Consider the following 13,289-nt stretch of genomic DNA (forward strand, 5'->3'; position numbering starts at 1 on the left):
AGAAACTCCAGAAATCAGCCAAGAATGATTCACATTTTTATTAGGAAAGGCAGAAGTGTGTTGAACAGTGACAGGGTTTCAGTGAAGTGCACGGAAGGCACAGTGCCATTTGAGGGTACAATCAAGTCCTTCAAAGAAACAAAAAATTACAAGAAATCGGGCAGAAGAGGGTTAAAAGAAGCTTGTGCTCCTCACAGAGTACCCTAAAGCGCTGTTAGATCAATCTCACTGTGTACCTCACCCTCAATCAAGGAGCTGGGGGAACTTCAGAGAGGGCAATTTTCACCTCAGTAACACATTTCAATTAAAAACCCACGTCTGTCTCTTGGAATATGCTGGTTCCAGTGAGCAGGATGTGCCCTGCCTGCCCTCCTCTGGCACAGCAGAGCTCTGCTCACCCCCAAGCACAGCTACTACTGAAATCAGACAGCAAATTAAAACAAATCTAAAGGGAGCCAAGATTTTGTCTTCTCACTGCACTGTTTCTCTTAATGTGAGAGAAGTCCAGAATCCTCGTGCCTCTGGTGTTTGGTTTGGTTTTTTTTAAAAATTATTTCTAATTCTCAGGAAAAAACCTCTCCAAAACACAGCCCTGGATTCTGCTCAGCCCTGGTTCCATCAGTGGTGTTTGTGCCTCATGACAGGCACCACGGATGCCACCAGTCCTGTGACTCACAGCAGAGAGGGGAGGGCAGCCCCTTTACCCTGCCCTGATCCCCAGCTGCAGCTTCCCCCACACCACCCAGGCTTTCCAGGTGAACTGCAAACTCTGCAGCTTAAAACTACCAAACCAGCACTGGCTATGGCAAGAGGAGCCAGAGAAATCAACTTTTCCTGTGCTCTGAGCATGCATCCTGCTGGGAGCAGGCACCAGTCAAGACTCCAGTCCAGCCACTGCCTCCAGGACTGTCCTCAAGGCTGAGATGAAGGACTGCAGTGCCTCTGGCTTGGCTTCATTTTGCTTCACTGAGACCTGCAGCTCTGAATCTGCTGCCTGAAGCAGGAGCTCTGTGAGGAAGAGGCAGCCTGAGTCATCCTGGGCACTCAGATAAGCTTTCCAGGGCTGGGCTCCAGCTCTGCTCATGGCAATGGTGTGGATGTGCACCACACGAAGGGCTGTCTGGATGGTGTCTGCATGGACAGGCCCACACCAGGGCAGACTGAGCTGGCAGCTCGTGTCCAGGCTCAGCCAGGTCTTCTCAAACTGTTCTGCACTCAGGGAAACATCAGGAATCAAGCTTAGGCTGCCTGCATCAGGATGAGCCTCGAGGAGTTCTTTATTCCCTTCAGACACTGGAGCATCAGGATGAGCCTCGAGGACTTCCTTATCCCCTTCAGAAACCAGGGATTCTGAAATGAAAGCACAAACACTTGTGAGATGCAGCTCCCAGCTCCACAGAGCCCATCTGATGGAGCAGCATTTCCTGGGCTAGTGAGTGACCAGCCACTCACTGCACACCAATTCCCAAAGCACTCTGACCTTCCTCCAAACTAACCCATGGGAGAACATCTTGGCTGCCCAGAGCAGCTGTGGCTGCCCCTGGATCCCTGGCAGTGCCCAAGGCCAGGCTGGACAGGGCTGGGAGCACCTGGGACAGTGAAAGATCCCTGCCCATGGGAAGGGGTGGAACGAGAGGAATTTCAAGGCTCTCTCCAACCCATACTATTCTGGGATTCTGTGATCTGCTGGCAAGGGAAGAATGGCTCCCAGAGGAAGGTGAGGCAGGTTTGTTCACCTGTGTCTCTGTTCCTGGAGCCAGCAGCAGGAGAGCAGGAGTAGGAGGGCTCCACAGGCTGCTGGGCGGTGGCGAGCGCCCAGCGCTCTCTGCCATAAACTGTGGCCAGAGTGTTGAACTCCAGAGCCCAGGCATTGACAGGCTGCTTGCTCTGGTCCCCCAGGAGCCCTAGGGACGGGTCAGACTTGGGGCTGCACAGGACCCTCTTCACTTCCTCCACGCCAGCCTGCAGAAGGCGGTAGTAGAAGAGGCCACGGTCCCGCACGGCCATGTCCTGCTCCTCCTCTGGAACACAGGCAGCAACCCACGGAGAATCCTGTCAGCCACACTGCCCCTGAGCACTAACACTAATTTATACACTAAATGATTAAAAACAGACTTTCAGGGACACAGTGCAAGCCTGCCTACAGGCAGACAGCCAAAGGACAAGGGGGAATGGTTTTAAACTAAAAGAGGAGAGGTTTAGATTTAATATTGGGAAGGAATTCTTCCCTGTGAGGGTGGGCAGGCCCTGGCACAGGGTGCCCAGAGAAGCTGTGGCTGCCCCTGGATCCCTGGAAGGCCAGGCTGGACAGGGAAGGGGTCCCTGCCCAGCACAGGGGGTGGAACTGGCTGATCTTTAAGGTCCCTTCCACCCTGATGCCATGACTCCACACTCAGCCAGCCAGGGGCCAGGCAGCAGCCTAAGGCATGGAACCACCTGGAACCAGCCTGGACGCTGACCCAGCCTGGGGACACAGGCAGAGCAGGTCCCTGGGAGCCGTGGGGACTCGGGGAACCCACCAATGCAGAAGTAGAGCAGCCTGCCCAGCGTGTCCTGGCACTCAGCAGGCCGGGCCAGGAAGAGCCGCAGCAGCGCCGTCAGCAGCTCCATCTTCACCGCCGGGAACGACTCCGACCTCACGTTCTCCACAAAGTCCTCCAAGACATAGGGAGCGTTCGGGATCTTCTCCCCGTGGGTGCCCAGGAGCCAGATCAGTGCTTGTTTGCCCTGAGGGAACCACAGGAACACCAGCAAACAGCTGCTGTGTGCCACGTGTCGGCAGGGAATAAGCACGCTGGGAGAACAAATCTGAGCATTCCTGATTTTTGCCCCCAGTCTCAAGGCAAAGGGAAGATGGACAGTCCTTGTACACCCTTCCCTCTCACCTCGCTGTCCTGGATGGTGTCCTCACAGCCTGGCAGGGCCTGGCACACGGCATCTGTGCACTGGGGACACAGCCAGGCCAGGTCCCGGAAAGCACGGACCACAGCTGCAAGGAAAACAAGTTATCAGCATGCCCCAAGAGTCATAAAAACCACTAGGGAAAAGAAAAAATCATTTCAAACCCCTCCACTCAAGGGGCTTTGCAAATCTCAGCCAGGAAGGTCAGCGCCCTGCCTGAGACTGTGATTTGAGGCACCCTCCTTCCCCATCCCATGACACTGCATTTGTCAGAGCAAAGCTGCACCAGGTCTAAAATAGAGCACTGAGACTTCAGATTGTTCCCCTGCTGGAGAGCAGCCTCTCTTCTGGCCACTGCCAGCCTTTAAAAAGCCTCTGACTCATGATGCTTCAGACACACGAGGTTAGGATGACAAATTAAAGCTGACCCCGATTCAAAATGAGGCTCGTGAACTTTAGGTCAAAACTTGAAAGGTTTTGCTGCCCACTCAGACACAAAAACAGCTCCTGAGATGGAATTCAACAGCTGAGTGCAAGCGTGTGGTTTTCAAATCAGAGAGCAAGACCAGTTAAAAGAGAACAGCAGGAACAGCAGTGATGTGAAGGTGGATCTGAGGGCAGAAGAGAAAAGAGGAAGCTTGGGCACAACTGAATCAGACTATTATGTGAGGAACAGAAATCACAGAGATTTAAAAGATCTATTAATCATCTTGGCTCTCAAACAGACAGTAAAACATCTCTGCTGAGCCCCTCACTCCCTGAGTCAGCAGGTGGCAGCCAGAAAGAAGCATGAGCACAGCTACATCCATCTCCTTTTCCACAGAGAGCAGCTCCTGCAGAAGGAACACACCTCATACCCCTCATCCCACCTGGCAAACTTCCACCTGAAAGTGCCAACTAAGCTGAAAGCCAAGTGCCTTTGAGTTTGGGATCATGAGCTCCAGCAAAGGCATAAACCAGCAGCAGTGGTTACCTGAGGTGATGTGCTCCTGCTGAAGCCCCAGAAGCTCTGTCAGAATCCCCACACACTGCTCTGTGTATGTCCTGGCAATATTGGCTGCAAGGATGCCAAAAAGACATAAAAAATCAACCTTCTATCAGAGTGAAACAGGAGTCATGAACCCAGCTACTCATCATGAACTCTCTTTAAAGGAACAGTCTCCCTCCTTTCCTTGCTGACTATTTCTGAAAGTGTGGCCAAATGATCTTGTTCTCCACACCAGGGACATGTTCTTTTTTTTTTTTGAGGCATGCCTCAGAAGATTTCTGAACTTTCCTTAAATGTAATCCATTAAAAAAGGCATTTTATCATCCTGAACTTTCTCCTTATGAATACTGTAATAATTCACCTATTTTTAAAGCTCACAAAACCAAAACTATCACTTTAACTCTGCCCCCATCACAACTCAAAGGACAAGCAGGTATTAGAGCTCCTCCACCCCCTGCACAGCTTCACTGAGTGCTAGAAGGCTCATTAACAAGATGAAATGACACATTTTGTCTAGAGCATCTCCTCACATGAGATTCAAGGACTTCCTGCACAACCTGAAGGAGCTCAATGCCAGGACTCCTGTAACAATCAGTGCTTCAGAAACACTCTGACACAAACCACTCGTGGGCAGGCTGCTGTCTGTGCAGAGCAGCGATCTGGTGCTTGCCCAGGCTGCCCTCAGCAGAGCACAGCCCCCCTGAAAGGTGCAGGGCTGCAGCCAAGGCAAGGCACAGCTCTCACCTATGGCAAAGATCGCTCCCTGCGCCAGCTCCGCCGACACGTCAGTGCAGTAACCCTTCAGCTCCTCCAGCACCTGCTGCACGTTCTCATCGTTCACCAGCTCACACAGCACCTCCATCTTCTGGCATTTGATGTAGTGGGGCTCCGAGTAGGAGCAGAAGAACTTTTTGTAGTGGCTGCTGAAGTGGCCGGGCAGGCTGCGGAGGATCTGGCGCACGTGGCAGAGCGCGGTGAAGCAGAGCTCCCTGCTCTCCGAGGTGCAGGCAGACAGCAGCGGGCCCTTCACCCGCACCAGCACGTCTGCCTGCACATCTGGGTACTCCCTGGCCAGCACCAGGAACAGCTTGGTGGCCGCCATCACCACGCTGGGGCTGCTGCTCTTGAGGTAGCCGTCGAGCAGGTTGAGGATGTCGAAGAGCTCGTCCTCGCTGCGGGGCTTGTAGCGCAGCAGGAAGGTGAGCACCTCGCTCTGCCCCCACTGGTCCAGGTCAGGCATCCTGCCAGGGACACAGGGGCACCAGTCAGGGAGGGCAGGAACATCTTATGTCCCCCAGGAACTGCCCCTCTGCATGAAAAACATGAGAAGCTTCCAGCACCATCTGAGTGCCAAAGAAAGCAAACCTGTTGAGGAGATGATGGGCAATGGGTTTGTTGATGACAACACCTCCCTCCTTTTTCAAGATCTCTTCCAAGGCCCTCAGGCAGTTCACAACCACAATGGGGTCCTGGTCACGAAGCAAACTGTAGAGCTCGTTCACCAGAGCACCATCTGCAAAGCACAGAGCTCCTGCCATCAGGATCTGCTGGCACGCTGCAATTTTCTCAGTCTTTCATTCATTACCCTCCACTTTCTCTCTCCTTCTGCCCTGCAGCCACGACAACACAGGGGCAGCGCAGGGACCCCAGGACAGCCCTGAAGGCTGAACGCACATCACAAACACATCACCGGCGTGTCCCCAGCCCCACGGCCACCAGCCACTCACCCACTTCGCAGTCCCCCTGCATCTTCACCATCTTGGCACAGCCCAGCACGGCCGCCCTGCGCACGTAGGACGCCTTGTCCCGCAGCCCGTTCACCAGGGGCTGCTGCAGGTACTCCTGGATCCCGGGCATCCTGCGGGAGGCAGCCGGCCGTCAGCGGGGCACGGCGCCCGGGGACACCCCCCCGGTCCCCGCCGCACCTGAGGCCGCACATGGTGCGCAGGGCGAGCCCCCGCACGGCCGGGCTGGGGTGCGCGCAGTCCTTGAGCAGGGAGTTCACGGCGAGCAGCGCCAGCTGCGGCTGCTGCGGGGCCTGGGCGCGCACGTAGAACGACACCAGCTTCTTCTGCACCACGTCCGGCACCGCGCCCGCCTTCACCATCTCCGGGAACAGCCCCGACACGTCGGCGCCCTGCGCCATCAGCCTGCGGCGGGGCGGGCACGGGGCTCAGCGGGGCTCGGCGCGGCCCCGCGCCCCCCGCCCGGCCCGGCCCGCCCGCCGTACCGGATCACGCGCAGCACGGCGCCGCGGTACCGCGCCGGGTCCGCCTGCACGTGCGGGTTCGACAGCGCCCGCCGCAGCTCCCGCTGCGCCTCCTCGCCGCCCAGGTACGGCATGGCCCCGCGCCGGTGCCGCTCCTAAGCGCCGCTCCCGGTCCCACTCCGAGTCCTAGGACCCGGTCCCGGTCCCAAATCCCGGATGTAGGCGCAGGTCCAGGTCCCGGTTCAGGCCCCGGTCCCGGTCGCGCTCCGCCCGCCGGCCCCACCGCCCCGCCCACGTGACCCCGGCGCGAGTGACGCCGCCCCGCCCCGCCCCTGGCGCGCGGCCCGGCCCCGCCCCGCGCCGCCCGCGCGTGCGCGGCGGTTCCCGCCAAAACCGGCGTGAGGGGAGCGGGGTCCTCGCCCACCATGAGCGGGACGGTGCTGGCCGGGACCCCCATCGCCGTGGACTTCTGGAGCCTGCGGAAGGCGGCCGGGGCTCGCCTCTTCTTCCTGTCCCATATGCACTCGGACCACACGGTGGGGCTGTCTAGCACCTGGAGCCGCCCGCTGTACTGCTCCCCGCTCACCGCCCGCCTCCTGCATCACCGCCTGCAGGTAGGTGTGTCCCGCCCGCCTCTGCCCTCATCGCCTGGCCATCTCCATGTGCCTGTCCCAACCCTTGTCATCTGGCCTGCCCTGCCCTCACCTTGGCCTCTGCAGGTGCCGAAGTGCTGGATCCGGCCGCTGGAGGTGGGGCAGAGCCATGTCGTGGGTGAGGTGACGGTGACGCTGATCGACTCCAACCACTGCCCCGGCTCCGTTATGTTCCTCTTTGAGGGTACTTTTGGCACCATCCTCTACACAGGTACAGGGCAGGCTCCCACAATCACAGAATCACAAAATGGGTTAGGTTGGAAGGGACCGCAGTGGGTCACCAATGTCTTGCTCAAGCAGGGTTATCCCAGAACACATGGCACAGAATTGTGACCAGGTGGTTCTGAAATATCCTCCATGAGGGAAACTCCACACCCTGTCTGGGCCCTGTGCTGCCATCCCTGTCCTTGCAGGAGATTTCCGCTACACGAGTGCCATGCAGGGCGAGCCGGCGCTGAGGGGCCGCCACATCGACCGCCTGTACCTGGACAACACGCACTGCCAGCCCCAGCGGGCGCTGCCCTCGCGGGCGCTGGCCACCCGCCAGGCCGCCCACCTCATCCGTGCCCACCCGCAGCACCACGTGGTCATCGGTGAGTGCTGCCCTCCCTCCTGCCAGCACGGCCCCAGCCAGGGCTTGCGTCCCCCTGCCCTGTCCCTGAGCTGCCGCTCCCCTGGCAGGTGTGTACACCCTGGGCAAGGAGACGCTGCTGGTGGAGCTGGCGCTGGAGTTCAGCACGTGGGTGGTGGTGAGCCCCTGGCGCCTGGAGCAGATGCGGCTGCTGGAGCTGCCGGATGTGTTCACCGCCGAGGAGGGCACGGGCTGGATCCGCGCCGTGGATGTCGCCGAGATCTGCTGGGACGCGCTGGTCACCTGGAACGCGCAGCACCCCACCATCGCCATCATCCCCACGGGCAGGCCCGTGAAGGTCACCCACCCCAACATCCACCTCGTCCCCTACTCGGATCACTCGTCCTTTGAGGAGCTGCGTGAGTTTGTGAAGTGGCTGAAACCCTGCTCCATCATTCCCATTGTGAAGGACGACATGTGCCAGGTTTACTTTCAGGAATACCTGAGCTCTGCTCCCCAGGTACTTCCTGACTTCGGAGTCTCAAAGTCTGTGCAACAGTCTGGACATCAGCAAAGCCGAAGGAGGGGGCAGAAACCCACAAGTCTCTGGAAAAGAGCCCTGGGGAGTTCTGTGCCCCGAGGGGTTGTTTATGACTCCCCAGAGAAAAATACTGAGAAACCTGAAGTGTTTACAGATGTTAAGGTTCCTCAGCACTACTGTGAGCCAGCTCTCTGCTCAAAAGAATGCTGCACTTCTCACAGGGGTGAGAAGGAAGAGCTGAGTGGGGAACAGCTGGGAGCAGCAGGAGCTGCACCTGTTCCCAGTGAGCACCTTGCAACTGGACTTGCAGAGCAGTATTTACTCACTCCCTTACACGTCCTAAAGCAGTTTTCCTCACAGAAGTTTGATCAGCTGGTAGAAGACTTTCTTCGGAAGAAAGACACGCCCTGAAAAATTGTGTGACATTGCTGGTGCTAGTGCAGCAGGTAGCAGTGTTTCATTCTTCTTCATGCTCAGGTTTCTCATTAGGAGAGAGGAGCTCAGCTCTGGGGCTCTACTTTCTTTACCTCTTTATAGAGGACAAAGAGGAAACTAGAAACAGTTTGTGGATGGTACTTCTTAAAAACTTACTTTTTTTTTCTTTTTTTTTTTTTTCTTAATTTCTACATCTGCTGTGTCCCCACACTGTGCTGGGCACTGTGGTCCCACTGTCTGTGTGCCTTGTGTCCGTCCACCTTTTGCAGTGACTTGCCCGTCCCCTGTTAGAAAAGTCAGTGAGAGGTTGATTCAAGCAGAGGTGCAGAGTGTGTGAACTGTTTGCAGCTGAGTAATTTGAGTAATGGCTGGAATGTGATTAATGGAGCAAGGAGGGGAATCTGAGACCCTCAAAGATTCTCCTTTCTGTAAGTCTGTGATGCCTCACCGATTATGAGCAGTTCATTCAGAAGTGTTACAAATGTTCTTTATTAAGGTGCTTTTTTGAAATGCTGCTAAAAGAAATCTAGAAAAAGAAGTGCCTTGAAATCCAATAATTTGTTTTCTATCTGTTAATCTACTAATACTTGCAGCTTTTGCATTCAGCCAGCCAACTGCAGCTGGATGGTTCCTGCTCTCCTGAAAGTGCCATCTCAGTGCTAATTGGTAGTGCTTTTCCAGGTTTGTGGCTAGGAAAAGTAGGAATTATCTGGGCTCTTGAGTTGTAGGCTTTGCAGAGTGGGTCACTAAATTCTCTGCAGTCTTTTGCACCTCTGAATTCTGTTTGATTGCAAAGCACTCCTGGTTACTGCCAGTGTTCTGCCTTCCCTTTCTGCCTGCTCTTGTCCTCCAGTGGCAAATGGAGTGGGAGATAATGGAACATCTGCCTGGTGGTGTGAAGTGATTAGTCTGAGCAGCATTGTTTGCAAAGATTGTGACTGAACAGCAGAACTGGCTCTGTTAGTTAGAGGCTGGGCACTTTCCCACTCTGGATTGGCTGGGAAGTGTCTGTAGTGTGACAATCCACTGGGTACCCACTGCAGCTGACTGTGCCAAACAGCACTGCCAACCTTTCAAATTGGGCCCTCACGTGGTCAGGGCAGCTGGAGTGGAAATGGTCACTGGACACTGTCCTGGAACAGCAAACCAGTTTGTTGCTCAGCTCTCTTGATCCTCCTTTTGGTACTGTCTAGGCAAAATGTTTCAGAATTTTCTGAACATAGTGTCCTACAGGGCCTTTCCAAGTGGCAGCTAGATGGGCTGAATTCCCTGAATTGAGACAGAAAAGGAAGTTTGCTCCTCTTGGAGGGAAGCCAGGCCTTGTGAAAAGCAGAGGTGCCCCTGGATGCAGCAGTCACAAACAGGGCTGTCCAGAACAGTGAGAGTGCGGACAGCCAGAGTGGGGATGTTTGGAAAGCTGTTTGTTTGGCAAACGTGAATCCTGACTGCCAGCCCTGTGCTTTCCCAGGCATGGCAATATTTATCCCTGTTACATAAGGAGTGCCTGTCCCTGGGGCTGCTGTGGTTCTGCCTGCCAGCTGCCATGGGGACACTGGAGGTGACAAACAGTGTCCTGTGAAGCTGCAAGGGTAGCTTGAGCTTCCTGCTGTGGGCCCTGTGTCCTGCTGCTTGGATTATTTCCTGATCAAACTCAACTGCAGAGCTCTGGCAGGTGGGTGTGAGTGGAGACACCTGCACGTTTTGTAACATGGAAATGACAGTGCTGGGCTTGTGGAGTGCTGGCTGCTGCTGCTGCTGCCTGGGAGATGCAGGCTGTTATTTAAATATTATTGAAATTCAAGTGACTCATTTGACAGGCAGGAGAGTGAAGCACTGCCAGAACTCCCAAATTCCAGGTGCTGCTTTGAGCAGCCTCTGTGCTGCTGGGGAGGAATGCTCACCTTCTGAGTCACTGCTCCACTTGGGCATGTTGCAAATGACCTGGGAGAGTTGATGTTTTGTGGCATCCAGACTTTTTTCTTTTGTTCTTATCATCTATTTATTAAAGTCAGTGAGGTGGAGAACCTCCTGGCCAGCCTCTGGGCAAAAAGGAGTTGTAAATGGTAATGCTTTACAGGGGTAAATCTGAGCTTTAATCATGCACAAACAAGTGAACATTGCAGACTTCAGAGTCTGGGGATCTGCATCCCATTTCTGTGTTCTCAGTTAAAGCTGCAGAATAAAATGCTGGCTTCACTTTCTAGAGCTGAAAGGGTAATTTCTGTCACTTGAGGAGGGAATTATCCATCATGCTGAGCCAAGGAAACCTAAAATCTCTGTAGCTTTAAAAGGCAATAGAAGCAGGAGAGACTTGGCCAACAGTTTGTTGGAGATCTTTGCCCCAGCACAGCAGGTGCACAAGGCATTTTTGTGCCAAACATTTCTTCTCTGTTAGGTGTTTAAATACTACTTTTGTGTGCTGTCCTAAAACGCACACAAGGAAGATAAAATGGGGCCTTGTGGGGAAAATTGGAATTGCTGACTGTTGGGGCTTCTGGGCATCCTTCAGCTTCCCCTGAAGATGGGTTTAGTGATGGACTGGCAATGCTGGGTCAATGGTTGGATTCTGTGATCTTAAATTAATTTTCCAACCTAAAAGTTTTCATGAAGTCTCCTGGCAGTAAATATTTGGCTCTTACAGGCCTTGTTGTCCCTCAGCCTTGTCTCCACCATTTCCCTGTTTTCTTGGCTCCCAGGGGAGCAGCCAAGTGTCAGCTCAGCTGCACTGCTGTCACAGGTGTGTTTTGGTCAGAGCAGGAACAGGGAGAAGCTGCAGCCCAGCAGCTGAGGGGATCTGAGGGCTGCATGCTTGGAAACTTCAGTTATCCTGGCAGGGAACAGAATGTGCTCTGAGCAAAGTCCTCCCAAATCTACCCACACAGAGCATGCTCCAGCTGCTTATCTCTGCTCCACAGCTGGGAACCAAGCCCCAGTGGGGGGAAACAGCTCAGCCAAGGCCTTACAGAGGAACAAGGAACGAGCTGAGTTCCCCTTGGCAAGTTTTCAGTGCTGTTTTACCAAGCTGTGATCAAATGCTGGCATGTTGTGAGGGCAGGTTCTGGAGCAGAGCTGCCTGGGGAGGCTCAATCACTGCTCTGTGAACAGCTCAGTTGGCTCTAACTTCTCAGAACAGTAGAAAAGCAGAAGGAGAGTGCCCTGTTGATGCTGTGGAAAGGGGAACATTGTTCTCTAGGTTGTTGTTGAGAGGCTGAGGTAAAACTTGCCTTGCTCCTGTGCTCCACAGAGACAAATGTGTAATGTCACCTTGCAGGGAAACACCCCAGAGTGCTGCTGGGTTGGGTTTCTGACTCTGCTTCCCCAATTACGAGGCCAAAGCACTTCCAGCAACTTCTCCCTTCCTTGCTGCAGAGTGCTCTCTGTTCCTGCAGCACAGGGGCTTCTTTCCTAGATTAAAACAACTGCAATGGTGAAAGCTTTCCTTCACCAGAAAATGAATGAGTTTACATAATTACCTCTATGGTGTGGTGTCACTTTGGACTTACTCTAAAGCCTAAAATATTTGTGGTTTTTTGTTTTTTTATGGAGTCCTCTGAAAAGGTACTAGAACATGTTGAAAAGGTTGAATCACTTTGATAATCACGTGAGGTGAGCTCCTGTGGATGTTCTTTGTGTGTTTGTAATTCCTTCTGATGAATTTGGGGTGTTTTGCCACAGCCACTGCCGTGCTGAAGTTTTTCTGGCTGTGGCTTTGCCCTTGGCCAAAGCCCAGCCTGAGGCACAGGCAGCCACGGGTTGTGCAATAAAACCTTTGGGACAGACCTTGACCAGGAGCCTCTTGGCTGTGGCTCGGGGAGGCTGGGACTTGCTGAGCAGATCTGGGGAAGGTGAGGATCGTGCTCCATGTGAGCCTGCAGGGAATCCTGCCCAGAGGAGCGAGTCCTCCCTGTCTCAGGGTACAGAGCTCCTGGACAGTGTTTGGCTGGAGGGGGTTCACACTTGTTGTGCTGTGTTCATGTAAACAGGAAGCTGTGAGAGTTTCTGAGGTTTTCATAGAATCACAGAATGGGTGAGGATGGAAGGGACCTTAAAGATCATCAAGTTCCAAACCCTGCTATGGGCAGGAACAACTTCCACTACACCAAGTTGCTCCAAGCTCTGCCCAACCTGGACTTGGACACTTCCAGGAATGGGGCAGCCATGGCTTCTCTGTGAATCTGTGCCAAGGCTTTACCACCCTCTGAATAAAGAATGTTTTCCCAATATGTAATCTAAACCTACTCTCAGTCTGAATTTTGGTAAGACGATTTGTAATTTTTATTTTTAAATATTGTCAACTTTTGCAAGAAAGCAAATAAACGTCTCTGTTACACTGACTTGGGAAAAAATGTTGTGGAGTTCTTGAGTGGGTGATGGTGACCTGACTGGATTAAATCCCTTCTTGGAAGCATCTGACCTGGTCCCACCTGCCTGTGCCAACAAGGTCATGGCAGAGCACAAGGCACGGGATTGTGTCCAGATGGCTCTGGAATAGCTCCAGTTAGGGAGACTCCACACCCTCCAGGACAGAATTTCTTCCTCATGTTCAGGTGGAACTTGCTGAGCATCAGTTCCTGCCCGTTCCTCTGCTGCCATCGCCGGGCCCGGAGCAGAGCCTGGGCCTTGCTCTGACACCCGGAGCGCGGCCTGGCTGAGCTCCCGGTGCCCGGCCCGGCCCCGCTCGGTTGCCGGCCTTGTTCCGTTCCCCAGCCCAGCCCGGTTCGGCCCCGCTCGGTTCCCAGCCCTGTCCTGTTCGGTTCCCCGGCCCGGCCCGGCCCGGTCCCGCTCGGTTGCCGGCCCTGTCCCGTTCTGTTCCCCAGCCCGGCCCGGCCCCCCTCAGTTCCCAGCCCTGTCCTGTTCGGTTCCCCGGCCCGGTCCCGCTCGGTTCCCAGCCCTGTCCCGTTCCGTCCCCGGCCCCGCCCCTCTCGGTCCCGGCCCGGCCCCGGCGCTTCCTGCGGCCGCCCCGCCCCGCGGTCACGTGCGCGCTCGCCCGC

At 54.8% G+C, this 13,289-nt stretch overlaps 2 protein-coding genes across 3 annotated transcripts; one reads left to right on the forward strand and one right to left on the reverse strand.

Moving 5' to 3' along the window:
- Positions 1-14: 14 nt before the first annotated feature.
- On the reverse strand, positions 15-6,361 carry AP4B1 (adaptor related protein complex 4 subunit beta 1). 2 transcript variants are annotated; one of them, XM_071450371.1, is made up of 10 exons: positions 6,120-6,361; positions 5,815-6,039; positions 5,617-5,747; positions 5,255-5,402; positions 4,634-5,130; positions 3,875-3,958; positions 2,886-2,989; positions 2,520-2,727; positions 1,737-2,021; positions 15-1,350 (listed from the first exon to the last, which is right to left on the reverse strand). In XM_071450371.1, the coding sequence occupies exons 1-10, from the start codon at positions 6,230-6,232 to the stop codon at positions 875-877; spliced, it is 2,271 nt and encodes a 756-aa protein (XP_071306472.1). In that variant the 5' UTR covers positions 6,233-6,361; the 3' UTR covers positions 15-874. The 2 variants fall into 2 exon arrangements, with proteins under 2 accessions (XP_071306472.1, XP_071306474.1); XM_071450373.1 differs by lacking the exon at positions 1,737-2,021.
- Positions 6,362-6,409: 48 nt separating this feature from the next.
- DCLRE1B (DNA cross-link repair 1B) lies at positions 6,410-12,618 on the forward strand. The gene is made up of 4 exons (XM_071450382.1): positions 6,410-6,712; positions 6,818-6,962; positions 7,165-7,344; positions 7,433-12,618. Exons 1-4 carry the CDS (start codon positions 6,524-6,526, stop codon positions 8,272-8,274), a joined length of 1,356 nt encoding a protein of 451 aa, XP_071306483.1. The 5' UTR covers positions 6,410-6,523; the 3' UTR covers positions 8,275-12,618.
- Positions 12,619-13,289: the final 671 nt, after the last annotated feature.

This window comes from Agelaius tricolor, unplaced genomic scaffold (assembly GCF_023055355.1).
Source record: "Agelaius tricolor isolate 1412-34295 unplaced genomic scaffold, bAgeTri1.0.p SCAF_30, whole genome shotgun sequence".
Taxonomy (NCBI): Eukaryota; Metazoa; Chordata; class Aves; order Passeriformes; family Icteridae; genus Agelaius; species Agelaius tricolor.

Bases quoted from the DNA above. Each gene is read 5' to 3' on its own strand.
- AP4B1 (XM_071450371.1), bottom strand. From the start codon at position 6,232: ATGCCGTACCTGGGCGGCGAGGAGGCGCAGCGGGAGCTGCGGCGGGCG. The intron at 5,748-5,814 runs GTGCGGCGGGGA...TGCCTCCCGCAG, and splicing joins CGCACCATGTGCGGCCTCAG to GATGCCCGGGATCCAGGAGT. The intron at 2,990-3,874 runs GTAACCACTGCT...TTTTCCTTGCAG, and splicing joins GCAGGAGCACATCACCTCAG to CTGTGGTCCGTGCTTTCCGG.
- DCLRE1B (XM_071450382.1), top strand. From the start codon at position 6,524: ATGAGCGGGACGGTGCTGGCCGGGACCCCCATCGCCGTGGACTTCTGG. The intron at 6,713-6,817 runs GTAGGTGTGTCC...TGGCCTCTGCAG, and splicing joins TCCTGCATCACCGCCTGCAG to GTGCCGAAGTGCTGGATCCG. The intron at 7,345-7,432 runs GTGAGTGCTGCC...CTCCCCTGGCAG, and splicing joins GCAGCACCACGTGGTCATCG to GTGTGTACACCCTGGGCAAG.